The sequence below is a fragment of the Aquarana catesbeiana genome, linkage group LG09, assembly GCF_042186555.1.
Source record: "Aquarana catesbeiana isolate 2022-GZ linkage group LG09, ASM4218655v1, whole genome shotgun sequence".
Taxonomy (NCBI): Eukaryota; Metazoa; Chordata; class Amphibia; order Anura; family Ranidae; genus Aquarana; species Aquarana catesbeiana.
Window position 1 is genome coordinate 60955307 of NC_133332.1, and position 16601 is coordinate 60971907.

Here is a 16601-nt window from a genome sequence, read left to right on the forward strand (position 1 = left end):
ACTTATACATACCAACAAGGACTGTGTACCTATCTTATGTCCTCCCTTCCACACAAACTGTTGGCCAGTTTTCTCCCCAAACTCCCATTATAAGTCTGGGGGAAGGGGGGATCATCTCCATATTTGGAGCAATAATGATTGCATCACATCTACTGATAGCGGCACCTTTATTTGGGCTGCTATTGTGGACATGAATTCTCCTAACCTCTTAAGGATGAAGGTCCATACAAATCTTAACCAGTAAAACTGTTTATATCTTTGCAATGACTTGATTTAGATGAAAGGTGAGGGTAAATATTCTGCTTTAAACACTTCCATAACCAGCTGAGCCGTAAGGAAAAAAAGGAGAATGCTGCCTTGTGGGAGGTGACTCATTTATATAATATAATTGGTCCTGTGATTGGTTGGGTGTGGTGTCTGTACCCATATGTGTATGCTATCATGCTTGTGTCAGGAAAATATATTTTTGAAATGTGGCTGACCAACCAGCAAAAAAACAACTCAAAATAAATTCACCTTCTCCTGACTACACCACATACACTATATTGCCAAAAGTATTGGGACACCTGCCTTTACACGCACATGAATTTTAATGGCATCCCAGTCTTCGTCCGTAGGGTTCAGTATTGAGTTGGCCCACCCTTTGCAGCTATAACAGCTTCAACTTTTCTGGGAAGGATGTCCACAAGGTTTAGGAGTGTGTCTATGGGAATGTTTAACCATTCTTCCAGAAGCGCATTTGTGAGGTCAGGCATGTTGGATGAGAAGGTTTGGCTTGCAGTCTCTGCTCTAATTCATCTCAAAGTGTTCTATCAGGTTGAGGTCAGGACTCTGTGCAGGCCAGTCAAGTTCTTCCACCCCAAACTCGCTCATCCGTGTCTTTATGGACTGTGTGCACTGGTGCGCAGTCATGTTGTAACAGGAAGGGGCCATCCCCAAACTGTTCCCACAAAGTTGGGAACATGACATTGTCCAAAATGCCTTGGTTAAGGTTAAAGCGGAGCTCCACCCTATTTTATAACATTAGCTCATTCAGATTGCAGTATCTTAATGACATAAAAACTGACTTTTTTTTTTTTTCCAACAGTACCTGTGTTTTGCAGATGTTCCTCTCTGCTTCCTGTCTGTCTATTCTGCAGATATGGGCGGGTATTGTGCGGCTATTTCATCATTTCCTTTCAGCCGCACTGGCTCCTGGGAGCTTGTGTCATTGTTCCCAGGAGTTGTTGCGGAGGCAAAGAATGTGGAGCAAAGAATGTTGGTACCTCAGCATCAAGGGAACAAGGAAGTAAATGCTTGTGGGCTTCAAATGCCCACAAGCAAGATGAAAATGGCCGGACAGATTTTATATAAGTTGATCTTTACAACGAAAGCAGACATCGGGCAAGCTCAATCTCCAAAACAGTGAGTTTGCAAGTGTCAATGTTTGATTGTGTTAATGTTTGCAAAAAAAAAAAACACCTAGTGGAGCTCCGCTTTAAGATTAATGAAGCACTCTATGATTGAGTTAGTTAGAAGTGAAACGCGTGAGGCTGCATTCACACCTGAGTGTTTTCTGCTCATAAAACGCCCCAAAAAATGCCTGAAAAAACACCCAACAAGCAAAAAAAATCCCATTTATTTCAATGGCACCTGTTCACATCTGAGCATTTTGTCACCTGAAGCAAAACGCCTGAAAAACGTCCTAAGCTCAAAAAAGAACATGAGCTTCTTTGGGGCAGATTACAGGCGGTTTTCTGCCTTTTACATTGGTGACCTGAACAAAATCACGGTAAAACGTGCAAAATCGTGTGGCTTTGAAACGCTCAGGTGTGAAAGTAGCCTAAGCCTAGGGTTGGTTGCCTAGGGTTGGTTGCACCTGGTGGACCTGTCTGCATTGATTTGCTTCAATAAACTTAACCTTGGCTTTTATGTTGAGTAGCTTTGTCCCCCCTTTCCCCCTTCACAACCATGGGGAGCTTGCTCCTGATGCTGGGTGGCTGGAGAGGAAGGTGAAGCCTGTATCAAAACATTTTCTTTACACAGCTATAACACTAGTCATTAAAGGGATTTAAAGATCAGTTGATAGATGGCCTTCCAGTAGAGCTTTACTTTCTCAATCAAGATTGACTGTTTTTAAACCTTATGCTGCTAGCATTAGTACATAGATAGGAAAGTTTATCATATTTACTTGTTTTAAACTTTTTAAAATATTTTTTTCAGTTACTTCCTGGTTTCCAGACTAGGCAAATGATGTCATACATCCCAGGAGTTTTCAGGAGGGGAGGGGGGGTTTTCTCAGCTAAGCCCCTAAGCTACACCCTACTGCCTACATGCCTGATCTAAGGGCAGATGGATTCCAGGAAGTAAATGCTACATGAATCATCTGCCCTTACTCCCATTGGTTATGACCAGAAATGCTAGGGGGTGTTTTTTAAAGGGATTTTTCAGCAAAATAAAACATGGTGACATGGATGAATGAGCGAATTTGCTTTGAATATTAAAAATGAATGAAATAGGAAGGCCCGGAGATAGGAGGAACGAATAAAGCGCAGGGCTGGCATGACATGGTGGAAGGGGAACCAGACAGTGTAGGGTTAATGTGCCTTAGAGATAGGTGGGAGTTTTCTACTTATGTGATTGGTGAGCAGATGGGGTGACAGGAAGGAATGTAGGAGAAAATACTGGAGGAAGGGGTGGTACAATAGCAGTCGACAATGGGAAGACAGCAGTGGAACGTCCGTCTGCACATCTCCTGCGTTTTGGGGCCTGCAAGAAAAAAGAAAAATGGGAGCATGGAGCAGTTTTTGGCTCAGCTGTGGACTGCAGCCGCGGTGCATAGGAAGGATCTATTCCAGGACAGGATTTCTGAGATGCTGCATGGGGATGGCCAAGTACAACAACACACAGAGCCTGCTCCCAGGGCACGTGCTCGGAGGTCTTGGCCTCTGGTGCGCCTCAGCCCAGAGACTGACACTCTGGCCCAGGGAGTCCAAATTTGGACCCTTTGGGACCCCCTTCTAAGCGGTAACCTGCTGGGAAGGGTGATCCTGGGAGGAATCCCCATCATCGGCGGGGCCCGCAGGAGAGAGACACTCACCAGCCATCCACTCGTCTCTCTTCCGATGTCGAGAGGACACAGGACCAGTTGGCTGGCACACGTGGCGAGGTCCCTGCTGTGGTGCCGGCTCAGCGTGGGAGGAGCAAAGCTATGGGCGCCGGCCTGTCCCCAGGTGTGGCCGGCGGCCTGTCATCTGGTATGGACGACTGGTGGGCACGTCCTCTCAGAGGGAGCAGCACGGTCTGGCTGGCAGCGTGGGCGGCGGCCTCGGTACTGCTCTGCCAGGACCTTCAGCTGACGACAGGAGTGGGCAGAGCATAGGTGTGGCATCTGTAAACAGTGACCAGGAAGTGACAGGTCTTGGGAGAGCTGCACTGCGCTCTGTGCAGAGAAGATCTGGCAGGCGGCCAGCAATACTGACTGTACCAGAGGCAAGCTATGAGGAGAAGGACAGCTGGCAAGGTTCCCCTGTGCAGTCTATGGAGGACAGATCTGAGGGAGAGGTCAATGGCTTTGAGGATGGCGAGCTCCAGGAGCCGGCGGGGGCGTCCGGATCTGTGGCTGTCAGGGTTCCTGCCCCAGCGCAGCCTGGTAAGTGCTCTAATCTGTCCTCTGTTTTATGTTCTTCCTTTAACTCTGTGGGGTCTGCGGTGGTAGGTCAGGGGGGTGGGGGGTCCTGGAGATATAGGGGGTGTTAGGGAGGTTTTATCTGCAAGAAATTTATTGAGAATGGGATTTTAAGGGTACTTCATATGCAAAGCAAGACAAAAGTTTAGTATAAAAATATATAAATCATTTATTCAAAAAAAATACACAAAGCATGATAAAAATATGACTACAGTTACATTCATGGTCCTGGGTATGCACACCTATCTCAACCCTGACCTAATGAGAGAACTGAAGTTGCATATAAATGATTCCTACGTCCTGAAGTTTCGACATGTTTCGCCAGAATGGCTTCATCAAGAGAAGGACGGAGGCATTCAATTAATAAATGTTAAAAAACAGCAAATTGTGCATAACCTTAGGTGTATAAAGAGAAAACAAACAAATATTAATAAATAAATCACAATACACAAAGGAATTTTTGAACACAGTATAACATTGTAGATGCATGGTTCATATTGGTGTGCCTAGAGAGAGAGTACCCCCAACCCACAAAAGAAAAAAAAACAAAAAAAAAACACAAGTACTACTCAATTTAAAGATCGGAAATTGATTCCTCCTTCCCTCACATTTGGCCTCTCTCCTGGTGTTACTATTGGTACACCAAAAACGTATAAACCAAAGTCAAGATCTTTCCCTGTACTGCAGGGCAACTCCAATATATGGGCCTTTGTGATTCAGGTCACCAAGGAAATTGAATCCACAAACTAGCAAATGAGACCTCCGCCCAATCTATCTAATGATCTGAAAAAGGCACTACGCCATTTAAGCTCCAACAAAAATATTGTAATCAAACCATCAGACAAAGGTGGCAACCTTGTCATAATGAATGTAGAGCAATATGAGAAAATGTGCTTTTTTTTATATAATTTAGAATGACAATTGGTATAGACCAATCCCAAGAGCTCATGTTGATTATTACACGAAGCAGTATAGAGATATTTTGACCAAGGCATATTATAGAGGTACCATAGACCTAAACACCTTTAAATTCCTTGATACAGGTACCCCTAATTGCACCACTCCAACCTTTTACGCGTTGCCCAAGGTGCACAAAAGCCTAGAAAACCCCCCTGGTCATCCCATTATTTCAGGCTGTGGATCATTGACTGACAAGGCCAGCCAGTTGGTTGATGAGTATTTATACCCACATGTGAAGGGATTATTTTTCTATGTTAAGGATACCATCAAACTATTAAAACCTTGACTCATGGAAATATAACTAGTTTGTTATTGAGTTGTTAGAATTTATACTAACACACATTGTTTTTGTATTCAAAGGTTCCCACTACCTCCAGGTGCAGGGTGTTGCTATGGGGGCCAAGTGTGCCCCCTCTTATGCAAACCTGTACCTGGGGGGTGGGAACGAGACATTTTTTCTGATGAGTCAAGGTCAATGGATATTGGTCAGATTATGTATTCATGGTGTGGGCAGGATCAAAGGAGGATTGAAAGGAGGATGAACACATATAATATAAAATTCACATATACGTTTGACCAATCAAGGATAACTTTTCTGGATGTAGAAATCTTTATAAATGTTACAGGGATGATCTGTTCCACCTTAGTCAGGAAACCATCGGTGGGAAATAGCTTGCTACACGCTAGCAGCTCACATCCCGAAAGATTGATCAAGAGTATACTGTATAGCCAATTCCTAAGACTTAAATGCAACTGTACACAAGATGCGGATTTTCAGAGAGAAGCTAAGTTGCTATGTGATCGTCTTTTAGCTAGAGGTTATAGTAGTACATGCCTAAGAAAAGCGTTTAACTGAGTGAAAAACCTTAATAGACATAGGCTGCTTTATAAACCTAGGCAGGATAAATCCTCCACATCGACACGCATCATTACCAAATACAGCTGACAACATGCTAAAATACGTAATATCTACAACAAATATTGGTGTCTACTGGCCGCTGATCAAAGAATTTGTAAATTCATCAAACCTCATCCAGAAATGACTTATAAGAGATCTCATTCACTCACAGATACTCTGGTTACCAGCCATTACAGTAGTACACATATTGTCAAGATTAAGTCCCCGGGTACCTATCCATGTGGCAAATGAAATTTTTGTTTTTTCATTATCACAGGAAGGAGCATTGAGCTCCCCAACAGCGATATTTGGACCCCCAAGTACAGAACCAATTGTCAATCAGTTGGTTCTGTATATTTATTGAAATGTTGCTGTGGAGCGTTTTACGTGGGTAAAACAAAGTGCCCACTGTTTTGTAGAATCAGAGATCATGAATCTCTGATCTCTAAACATAAGATGGAGACACCTATAAGCCGTCACGTGGGACTGTATCACAATTATAATCTTAAATCTATTGGCTCTTTCAGCCTTGAACATCTACCCCAACATGAACATGGGGGTGATATTGATAATAAGCTTCTCCAGTTGGAGACTAGATGGATCTATACGTTGCAGGCCACACGGTACCCAGGCCTGAACGAAGGGATCAGTTTTAAGCCCTTTCTGTGATGGTACCTCTTTGGGATGGGCATGTTTCTGGTTCAGGAGCAACCATTTTTACATCGTAGGCCTTGCTGACCACAGTTTGAATCTGTCACTTATATCCTCCTTCAATGTCACTTCGTACATATCTTCAAGTTCTCTGGTGGTCCCATGTGTGTGCGCCTTGGCATGGACCTAGCCACTGCCTATGAGATGGTGTTGCCGGCTGCTTGACCACCAGGCAGCGAGTGAAATATAAATCAAATGACATGCCTGATGTAATCAGGTATATATGATGATTTCTCGCTTATTTTGACTGAGCATTGATAAGTGTGATGTACATGCATGGCCTTATTTGACTTATTTGTTATTCGGAGTCTCAGAGAGAGGGTTTTTTTTTTTCAGGACATACATCTGCTTTTCCTGGATCCTATCTTGTCCTTGTCTTTTGACTCCCGTACAGACGCCCAAGGCTGTGCACTGGGACCAGCAGCATACCTTAATGGGTGATGCTGTCCTGCTGCATGCCCGCCCTGAGGTTTTCTGTCCTCTACGGCGTCTTGGCTACACATTACATCTTCCAACACTGCAGGACAGCTCCGTTGTCCTGCACTGTTTGCAGGGCTTGTATTTTCACCCTGCTAGACTGATAACCAGATGTGGTCATCTATTCCGGTTTCCGGGTGTCAGTCCATGTTGCTTGCATCTCCCCCTTTGCGTCTGCGGGGCGCCACTGCGGCGTGACGTCACACTCCGTTTTTTGGTGCCACGGGGGGGATATTTAAACCACAGACAGTGCAGACGCTTTTAGACACTGCCCAGGAGCTTTGTGATTCCCTGCTATCCCCATTCATCTTCTTAGTCTATGTGTCTGAGAAAGACTGGAATAGTTCAAGAGTTAGTCGTTTTGAGGTGAGAAGGTTTTTGCTTTACATACTTTGAAATAGTGAGGTGGGGCTTGGTGACTCTCGTACAGTATAGTACCTAACAGACGGATATATGTTTTGCTAGCTTTTGTAGATGGCGTTTAGCCAGTCATATGGAGTGAATACACTAATGCCCCTAGTGGCTGCCCTGTCCATATGAGCTCCAGGCGTGTACATCATTATATTTACAGAGATACGGGAGTGTGGTGAGTACGGTTCATTTATAATTGGTTATGGACTGGTCCTCCTTTCACCCCTAAAATGATTTACCCTTACTTTGATGTATAATTTATTGCAGACACTGCTGCACCTTTATCTGCTTTACCAATTTGAAAATTACATCCCTCCCTACGGGAAGTCTGACACTTTAAGGACAAGCTTTGGAGCCTAGGCAGTAGGGTTGCCCTGATTCCCCCCCCCCCAGCTGTGCTCTCACTCCAGGACCTATCAAGGTACAGGGGTTGGGCTCTGGGTTTTTTTTGTTTTTTTTGTGGGTTGGGGGTGCTCTCTCTCTTGGCACACCAATATGAACCATGCATCTACAATGTTATACTGTGTTCAAAAATTCCTTTGTGTATTGTGATGTATTTATTAATTTTTGTTTGTTTTCTCTTTATACACCTAAGGTTATGCACAATTTGCTGTTTTTTAACATTTAGTAATTGAATGCCTCCGTCCTTCTCCTGATGAAGCCGCTCTGGCGAAACATGTCGAAACTTCAGGACGTAGGAATCATTTATATGCAACTTCAGTTCTCTCATTAGGTCAAGGTTGACATAGGTGTGCATACCCAGGACCATGAATGTAACTGTAGTCATATTTTTATCATGCTTTGTGTATTTTTTTGAATAAATGATTTATATATTTTTATACTAAACTTTTGACTTGCTTTGCATATGAAGTACCCTTAAAATCCCATTCTCAATAAATTTCTTGCTTACTAATTTTAGGGATGTTGGTACGTTTGTATATTATGTTTTTCCTTTGGTGATGACCTCTTTCCACAAGTTTCTAGAGGTTTTATCTGGTTTAAAAGATCTGCTTCAGCGTTTGGATTCTGGGATGCCGCGGGACCCTTGGCCAGTTTCAGCGTAGGCTTCGCAGTGTAGTACGCAGGAGGAGACGCACGAGCCTTTGGCCACCAGGGTGGCATTGGCAGCTGCAGGTATGCAGACAGAAGGTGGAGACACGTGCCGCAGAAATGGCTCGGCCCACGGGGGACAAGGAAGTGGACAAAGTGCGACTGTCAGATTCGGCTAGAGGGGAGGTATACGTTTGCTTTGAGGGACCTCTGGGCACCCACCTTAAGTCTGAGATGCGTGAAAAAATTTGGAAAGGGGATTACATGCAAATCTTTTAATTTTAGATAGGGTCAAGGCCAACGACAGTAAGAAGGATGAAGAAAAACGCTGCTACAGGTTGATACCATGTACTTTCTCTGATTGGTTACAGGCGTTTGCGATTTTAGCAAGCAATATTGGTAGAAAGGCACCGGACAATTGTTCGGCACTTTTTTGTTATCTAGATGCTATTGAAGAAGCACATAGGGTTTATGGTGGCATGGCCTGGTCACTTTATGATGAACAATTTCATCAGCGTAAAGCAATACGGCCAACAAGAAAATTGGTTACTGTTGGCAGTTCAATGAGGGATCCTGTAGATTCGGACCTTCCTGTCAATTCAAACACGAGTGTTTCGGATGTGGGGACTCCCTGTCTCGCTGCATCAGGACCGTAAAGTGACGTGTCAGTGACGCCACTGGAAAAAGGGAGGATGCCGATGTTGGTACTAAGGATGCAGCCATTCTTAAATAGGTATCTGGATAGGGTGGCTGTTCGGATTCTGGAACTGGGTTTTTGTGAGGGTTTTCATATACCATGCATGCTTGGGTTGGTCCCGTCTGTTCCCGATAATTTGCGCTCGGCCCGGCTTCACCCTGAGGTGGTTACGGACAAGTTATGGAAGGAGGTGCTTCTAGGGTGCATGAGCAGCCCTTTTCTGTCTCCACCTATGGCGGGCCTGGTGATTTCCCCTCTGGGGGTGGTCCCAAAAAAGGAACAAGGTAAGTTTCGACTTATTCACCACCTCTCGTACCCCAAGGGAGGCTCCGTTAACGATGGTATTGACCCACAGGATTGTACGGTCACTACACTTCGTTCGACCCCGCTCTCTCTTGGTTGCGTAAATATGGTTGGGGCTCACTGATGGCCAAATTGGATATAGAGACCGCTTTTAGGGTTCTGCCAGTGCATCCTGAGAGCTTCCACTTGTTGGGTTGCAAGTGGCTGGGTACGTTCTTTGTGGATCGCTGCTTGCCGATGGGTTGTTCTATTTCGTGCTCCTTGTTTGAGAAATTTAGTTCTTTTCTTGAATGGGTTGTTCGGGATTTGTCAGGCTTGAACTCCCTCATCCACTACTTGGATGATTTTCTGTGCATTGGGTCTCCAGAATCCAGGATTTGCGCTGTACTGCTGGGGTCGTTATAGCACGTGGCAGAGCGTTTCGGAGTTCCCTTGGCTCCGAACGAGACTGAAGGACCCTCCACAGAGTTGATTTTTCTGGGTATTACTATTGACTCTGTGGCCATGGCGTGTCGTTTGCCCCTGGAAAAATTTACAGCATTGAAGTTGGAGGTGGTAATGCTCGGCAACAGCAGAAAATTCAGCTTTGGGACTTACATCACTTTTGGGTAGGATCATTCCAATGGGCAGGATTTTTTGTCGCCGCTTAGCAGCGGCAACGGAAGGGGTTCACTGTCCAAGGCATTATGTCCTTTTTGAGGGGGGAGCATAGGTCTGATCTGTTGGTTTGGGAGTGTTTCTTGGAACATTACAATGGGCGGTCATTGTGGATGGGGGAGGGCATTAGCAACGCGGATATGGACCTTTTTACGGATGCGGCGGGTTCAGCCGGTTACGGAGCCTACTTGCAGGGGCAATGGAGCGCCGAGCCATGGCCTGAGAAATGGCGGTCGGCCAGCTTGCTGAAAAACTTAGTGCTGTTGGAACTATTTCCTATAGTTCTGGCGGTCGAGATTTGGGGTTCCGCTTTTTTGAACAAGAAGGTCAGGTTTCACTGCGATAACATGGGGGTGATCATGGTGATCAACAATGTGTCTGCATCTTCGCCCCCCAGTTATCAGGCTCTTACAATACCTAGTCCTGCTTTGCTTATGTTTGAATGCTTTTGTTTATGCTGTCCATATCCCAGGTACATCCAACAAACTAGCGAATTCTTTATTTCGCTTTCAGTGGGACAAGTTTTGCAGGTTGGCACCAGAAGCGGAGCAACATGGGGTTCCTTGTCCTCAGCGAATGTGGGGGATTGCGCGTGCTTGCCGTGCTAGCGACACGCGTAGGCCAGTCTCTTTTTCTGTGTCACGCTCGGTTCTAGGGCGTTGCCTGGTCTGTGTTTGTCTATGTACGAGGTTCTTTTGTTCCAGGCAGCCTTTTTGGTTGCCTTTTTGCCTTTTTGGAGCGCTGCGAATCAGCGAATTGTTGAGTCCTTCAAAGTTGGTGCCAGGGGGCTTGCTGGCAGAAGATACAGCTTGTGGGGATGATTCAGTTCAGCTTGTTATGCGACGTTCTAAGACGGACCAAAGAGGTAGGGGTATGAGGCTTGTATTATTTTGTGGAAATATGCCCAGTATTGGCGGTAGAGGAATTCTTAAGTTTGGCTGCAGGTGGATGGTCCTTTGCTGCTGTACAGTGACGGTGCCTTGCTGTCCAAATTCCAATTTGTGGGGGTCTTTTGAAAATGCCTCCAGGCGTCGGGTTTCAATATGAGGGAATATTCTTCCCATTGTTTTCGCATTGGTGCTGCCACCATCACGTCACGTTGGGGGTTGGATTCAGGTGTTATAAAGCGCATCGGTAGGTGGGAGACGGACACCTTATCTGAACACTGTTGGTCTGTCTCTTTTTCTTTTTATTGGTGTTGTTTGTGTGTAGTCTGTGTGAGTCTGCTGCACTGTTCCTTGTTTTTCATTACAGGTATTCCAGGATGCCTTGTCTCGATTGAGGGGCATTCATATGTGTTCTGGGGGGCCAGGAAGGCTGACGTGCGTCCGAACACAAGGCAGTTGAGACTTTCCTGGGAGGTGGGCACTGTCAGGTGGATAGGAGTGCCAGGCATGCTCTGGAGCTGGGTGTTACCCGAAGTCCACCGTTTTGCCAGATTAGACCACCCCCTGGATGTGCTGGTTCTGCACGTGGGGGGGCAATGATTTGGGACGCCGTTACATGCGGGAACTTATTCGGGACATCAAATCTGACTTTTTGAGGCTCTGTTTGGATTTTCCCTCCATGTTACTGGTGTGGTCGGACATTGTTGCCCGTACATCTTGGCGGGAGGCATGGTCTGTGGAAGGTATAAATAGGGCCTGCATTAAGGTTAACAAGGCAGTAGGGTGTTTCTTTGACAGGAATGGCAGCCTAGCAGTCAGACATTGTGAGCTGGAGACCTGGCGCTACCTGCGTGGGGATGGCGTGCATCTGAACGTAGTTGGCACCGATCTCCGAGCCTGGAAGATGGTGTGCAGCGTGCCGTTAGGGTTTGGAGATGTGCACAAATATAAGGCTTTACACTTGTGGCCCCCTTGGATGGGGTTAAAAAAATCTGTCAGTGGGATACATGTGGGGAGCCATCATTGGTATGATGTCCTCTGGTTGGGTGTGGTCCTCTAAGAAGGACCAGTTATTGGTAGACCTGTATGGTCTGTGGGTCAAGGGTTAATGTCCCAGAGTCAGAGTTCTCGCGGTTGGGGACATCTAGCTTTGGTTTAGGTTACTATTACAAGTGTTAATAATCAATTTTGTTGTTTTAAAAAAGGCCATTTAACTCCAACCAGTGTCATGTGTTTACTGGGATTGGGTAGGTTGGCGGTATAGGGAGCTAAGTATCAGCAGCAAGGGTACCTCTGAGCTACCCTAGTCAAGTGGTTTCAGTTTGTGGTGCTCAGATGCAGTGTACTGCCGCTTTAATAAAAAAATGTATATACTAACCACTTCAGCCCCGGAAGATTTTACCCCCTTCCTGACCAGAGCGTTTTTTGCGATTCGGCACTGCATCCCTTTAACTGACAATTGCGCAGTCATGCGATGTGGCTCCCAAACAAAATTGACGTCCTTTTTTTCCCACAAATAGAGCTTTCTTTTGGTGGTATTTGATCACCTCTGCGATTTTTATTTTTTGCGCTATAAACAAAATAAGAGCGACAATTTTGAAAAAAACGCATTATTTTTTACATTTTGCTATAATAAATATCCCCCAAAAATATATAAAAAAAACATTTTTTTTCCTCAGTTTAGGCCGATCGTATTCTTCTACATATTTTTGGTAAAAAAATCGCAATAAGCATTTAATAATTGGTTTGCGCAAACGTTATAGCGTTTACTAAATAGGGGATAGTTTTATGGCATTTTTATTAATAATTTTTTTTTTTACTAGTAATGGCGGCGATCAGCGTTTTTTATTGTGACTGCGACGTTATGGCGGACATGTTGGACATTTTTGACACATTTTTGGGACCATTGTCATTTATACAGCGATCAGTGCAATTAAAAATGCACTGATTACAGTGTAAATGGCACTGGCAGTGAAGGGGTTAACCACTAGGGGGTGGGGAGGGGTTAAGTGTGTCCTAGGGAGTGATTACTAACTGTAGGGGGATAGGCTGTATGTGTGACGTCACTGATCTCTGCTCCGATGACAGGGAGCAGAGATCGAGTAACACTTGTCACTAGGCAGAACGGGGAGATGCTGTTTACAACGGCATCTCCCCGTTCATCCACTCCGTGAGGCGATCGCTGGTATCCCCGCGGTGATCGAGTCCGCGGGACCTGCGACCCGACTCACGGAGCTCCCGGCCGGGGTGCGCGCGCCGCCAGCGGCGCGCACGCAATGGCGCGGCGGGGAATTCAAATGGACGTACAAGTATGCCCATTTGCCCAGCCGTGCCATTCTGCCGACGTACATCGGCGTGCGCCGGTCGGGAACCGGCTAATATAAGTGACTTCTATATGCATTGTTGGGTGTTCATTTGTATTGACAGTTAAAGTGATTGTAAAAGTTACCTTTTTTTTAAAATAACAAACATGTTATACTTACCTGCTCTGTGCAAGGGTTTTGCACAGAGCAGCCCCAATCCCTTTCTTCTGGGGTGCCCCGGTGGCACTCCTGGCTCCTCCTCTTCCTGGGGGCACATGTGCGGGCACACTCACAAGTCCCGTTGCTGCATCCATTGATACAGACAGCTGGAATTGGCCCCGCCCCTGCTCTCGTGTCACTGGATTTGATTGACAGCAGCGGAAGCCAATAGCTCCTGCTGCTAAAAATCTATCCAATTAGGATGGAGACAGCAGCTGGACTCGTGCTTATCACTGGAATGGACGGGTTCAGGTAAGAAAAAGGGGAAAAACCTTGAGGTCTTGCAACCCCTTTAAGGAAAATTATAGATTTTTTTAATAGGATATCTACATCAGGATTCTATCCTTGTTTCTTATTTTATGAGTTTATAAAGTAAAAACAGTTACTTTTAAAATCAAGTGGCTAGAAAAGTGTGTGTATTAAGATACCATTAAAGCCTCCATAATGTTCATGTAAAATACAGTATATACTGAATCCCACTGTATATAACAGACTAATTCTTGGACTGTAGAGCAGGTATTTTCATACATCATGAATTATTTCCAGGTGATCCCATTTACCTCAAAACCCAGGAAAGTATATTTAGAGTAAATTGAGAGCAGCGTTGTAATGCTCATCCCCTTCTTTCCCCCCCCCCCCCCATGTCTTCTTGTTGACCACTTAATGTTATAAGTGTGCATCCTCATTGGACATTCTGGGGTTGTACGGAAAATGTGCGATCGGAGCTTGTTGTTGGAAATTCCGACCGTGTGTAGGCTCTATTGGACTTTTTCCATCTGAATTTCCGACACACAAAGTTTGAGAGCTGGATCTAAAATTTTCCGACAACAAAATCCGTTCACGTAAATTCCGATCGTGTGTAGACAATTCCAACGCACAAAGTGCCACACATGCTCGGAATCAAGCAGAAGAGCAGCACTGGCTATTGAACTTAATTTTTCTCGGCTCATTGTACGTGTTGTACGTCACCACGTTCTTGACGTTCGGAATTTCCGACCAACTTTGTGTGACCGTGTGTATGCAAGACAAGTTTAAGCCAACATCCGTTGGAAAAAATCCCATGGATTTTGTTGTCGGAATGTGCGATCGTGTGTATGAGGCATTAGAGTTTTCACCTTCATTTTGGTATAAATATGTGAGTCAGACTGTAAAAGGTAGCACTTTAGGGTGTACTTTTGGACATTCCTGAGAGATTTCTTCCTGGATTAAAGGCAGAGTGAATTGTTTTAGATTATCCAGCATAATATTTATTCTTACCTTCACCAGAGACTGCGGCATTTCAGTGGTACTAATCTGCAGAATATTCCCCAGAAGTGGCAGAGGAGTCGGTCCTGGTGGCAAGTCTTTTTTCTTTACATTCATCCACCATTTAATGAGGTAAATCAGGAGAGTGACCGCAGAAGCGATGAGAAGTGTTGTGGAGATAGTCACCGCCATCCTGACAATCTCTCTGTACTGTCTACAATCCACAAACTGCTGTTTTCTTTTGTGAGGAAAAGCCTGGCAGCATTCCAACTATCATTTAAGGACAAGTGGGGCGTTTTACAGGCATAACAGATTGCATAACAGATTGTAAAGCTATGCTAATAATTAATAATGCTGTCAATTTTTAAAAACTATGCAAATTTGATATTTATGAAATAAACGTTTCATGTTGTATTATCCAGGAGCAAACCTGCATGAAAAAGATGGTGTTTTAAGCAACTATTTTGTCTCTATCATAGCTATTGTGTACCTGAAACCCAGAGCAGCAGCACACAGAACGTGTTTTACCTTTATTCATAGGAGGCATGAAAGTAAAAAACCTTCAGCCTTTTCAACCACTTTAAATAAAAAATATACAGGAATAGAAAGAAAGGTTCACCATAAAGAAACCAACAAGTTTGGTCCTGATAAAGAGAACCAGCAAGTAGCCACAGCTCTCATATGGACAAAATGGCAGCCAATAGCACCACCCTGGTGGATCCTCCAACATAGCAAACTTGTTTATTATGACAAAAAACAAAACAAAAAAAAAACGACCTAGCAAACTTGTTTTTCGTTGCAAACAAATAAAAAGAGAAAAATCTACTGTGCCTGTTGCCAATCACATAGACGACTAATCCAGCATGATATTTATGAAATAAACTTTTCATGTTGTATTATCCAGGAGTAAACCAGCATGTAAGAGAGGTGTTTTAAACAACTATTGTGTCTCTATCATAACTGTTGTGTACCTGGAACCCTGAGTTACACTTCACCCAAAGGCTTGACTAAACCTACATAATATTATTCAGAAAAGCCCTATGCTTAATCTTAGTTCTGTGTGACAAAACACACAAATAGATATACTGTAGGTACAACATTTTGGCATCTCAGAATTCCTGCACTTGGAGTCAGTTACAGCATGTCTTGGTGATGGTGACTGTAAAGTTACAGAAATATAACTAAGGCCCCTTTCACAAGGGTCAGTTTTTTTTGGCGGAAGTGATCAGACCCTCCATTTCCCTCTATGGAATGGTGACATCAGATCCGATTCACTAAAAACAGACGTATGGGGGATCTGTTCCCTATCTGTCTGGCGAATCAGATCGAATGACTTGCCGGTGTAAACAGACAGGTGGTCCATTTACATCAAACTGCAAATAGAGGAAAGCAATCTGTCCACTGATTACACAACAGGGATCAACGGACAGATCCCCCACTGTTTAGGTGGATCCGCTGGAGGAGTCCGCCCATGTGAAAAAGCACTTATGCCGCGTACACACGAGCGCACCTTCCCCAAAAGTGAAAAATGCGCTCGTCTGTATGCTAGTCCAACGGATGAAAACCGGCGCTAGGGCAGCTATTGGCTACAGGCTATCAACTTCCTTATTTTAGTCCGGTCGTACGTCATCACGTACGAATCCGTCGGACTTTGGTGTGATCGTGTGTAGGCAAGTCCGTTCATTCGGAAAGTCTGTTGGAAGTCCGTCGAAAGTCCGTCGGATAGTCCGTCGGACCAGTCCGGTCGAAAAGTCCGCTTGTGTGTATGCAGCATAAGAGTTTTTTTTTTTCACTCTCCTCTCCAGTGAAAAATTTAGGTCACACCCGATGCATGCTGTATTTATCAATGAATATTCTGGTAGAATTAGAAGAGGAAGTTGTTGTAATAGCTGGAAAAATATAATTTGTCAACCTTCACTCATCTGATCATAATGCAGTTTGTGCATCACCCCCTCAATATTTAACTCTTATCAACTTCTCCGTAGTCAGTTCCTGCCTCCAACATCTCTTCCTTTTTGTCTCTATGCCCTGCTCCCCATCTGCTTCCATCCCCCAACGAATAACCCTCATCAACCCATCCATCATCTGTTTCTGATCCTCACAGCTCTTCATCTTT

The 16601-nt window shown here is 44.7% G+C and overlaps 1 protein-coding gene across 1 annotated transcript in view; it reads right to left on the reverse strand.

The window, feature by feature from the left end:
- LOC141107715 (cytochrome P450 2H2-like) overlaps positions 1-14736 on the reverse strand; it is a 96837-nt gene extending 82101 nt beyond the window's left edge. The window contains exon 1 of the mRNA XM_073598636.1: positions 14498-14736. Coding sequence (XP_073454737.1) covers positions 14498-14677 — 180 coding nt within the window. The 5' untranslated portion in view covers positions 14678-14736. The remainder of the gene's footprint in view (positions 1-14497) is intronic.
- Positions 14737-16601: the final 1865 nt, after the last annotated feature.